The sequence below is a fragment of the Penaeus monodon genome, chromosome 24 (assembly GCF_015228065.2).
Source record: "Penaeus monodon isolate SGIC_2016 chromosome 24, NSTDA_Pmon_1, whole genome shotgun sequence".
Classification (NCBI taxonomy): domain Eukaryota; kingdom Metazoa; phylum Arthropoda; class Malacostraca; order Decapoda; family Penaeidae; genus Penaeus; species Penaeus monodon.
In genome coordinates, this window is record NC_051409.1 from 4,432,318 (window position 1) to 4,432,784 (window position 467).

The 467-nt window shown below is 45.2% G+C and overlaps 1 protein-coding gene across 1 annotated transcript in view; it reads left to right on the forward strand.

Moving 5' to 3' along the window:
* The window catches only part of LOC119588481 (zinc finger protein castor homolog 1-like), a gene marked incomplete at its 5' end in the record, with an annotated part of 6,436 nt that overhangs the window by 146 nt on the left and 5,823 nt on the right, over positions 1–467 (forward strand). The window contains 1 exon segment of the mRNA XM_037937129.1: positions 1–67. Coding sequence (XP_037793057.1) covers positions 1–67 — 67 coding nt within the window.

The window sequence follows — 467 nt, forward strand, 5'->3', positions numbered from 1 at the left end:
CGTCACCTCCGTCGACGCCATGTTCAAGCGGAAGCGAGGTCGCCCGCCCAAGAACAGGATCATTGAGGTAGGTCGCGGGAGGGCGCGAGGCCGAGGAGGAGCCGCGAGAGGGCGCTCGAGGCCCTCAGAGGCGCGGGAAATCGGTTCTGAGAGAAAAGGTTCCCTACGAGGCCCTCTAAAAAATAAATAAAACGAGTCTAAAGCGGATTTCAGTGCTGTCTTTGCATTGTGAAGTAAAAGCTTCTTGTGTCTCGGATAAAAAACTTTGAAACGACTTACATGACTGTCTTTGCATCACGAAGTAAAAGGCCCTTTTGCACTTTGCTCTAAAAGATCTAAAAAGAATTAAATTGTCACCTAAGTAAAAGCAAACAAAAAAGAAGCTATATGAATGATACAAATATAGGAAAGACAAAGGAAATTAGATGACTTTGCATCACGAAGTAAAGACTCTCCTTACAGTTTCT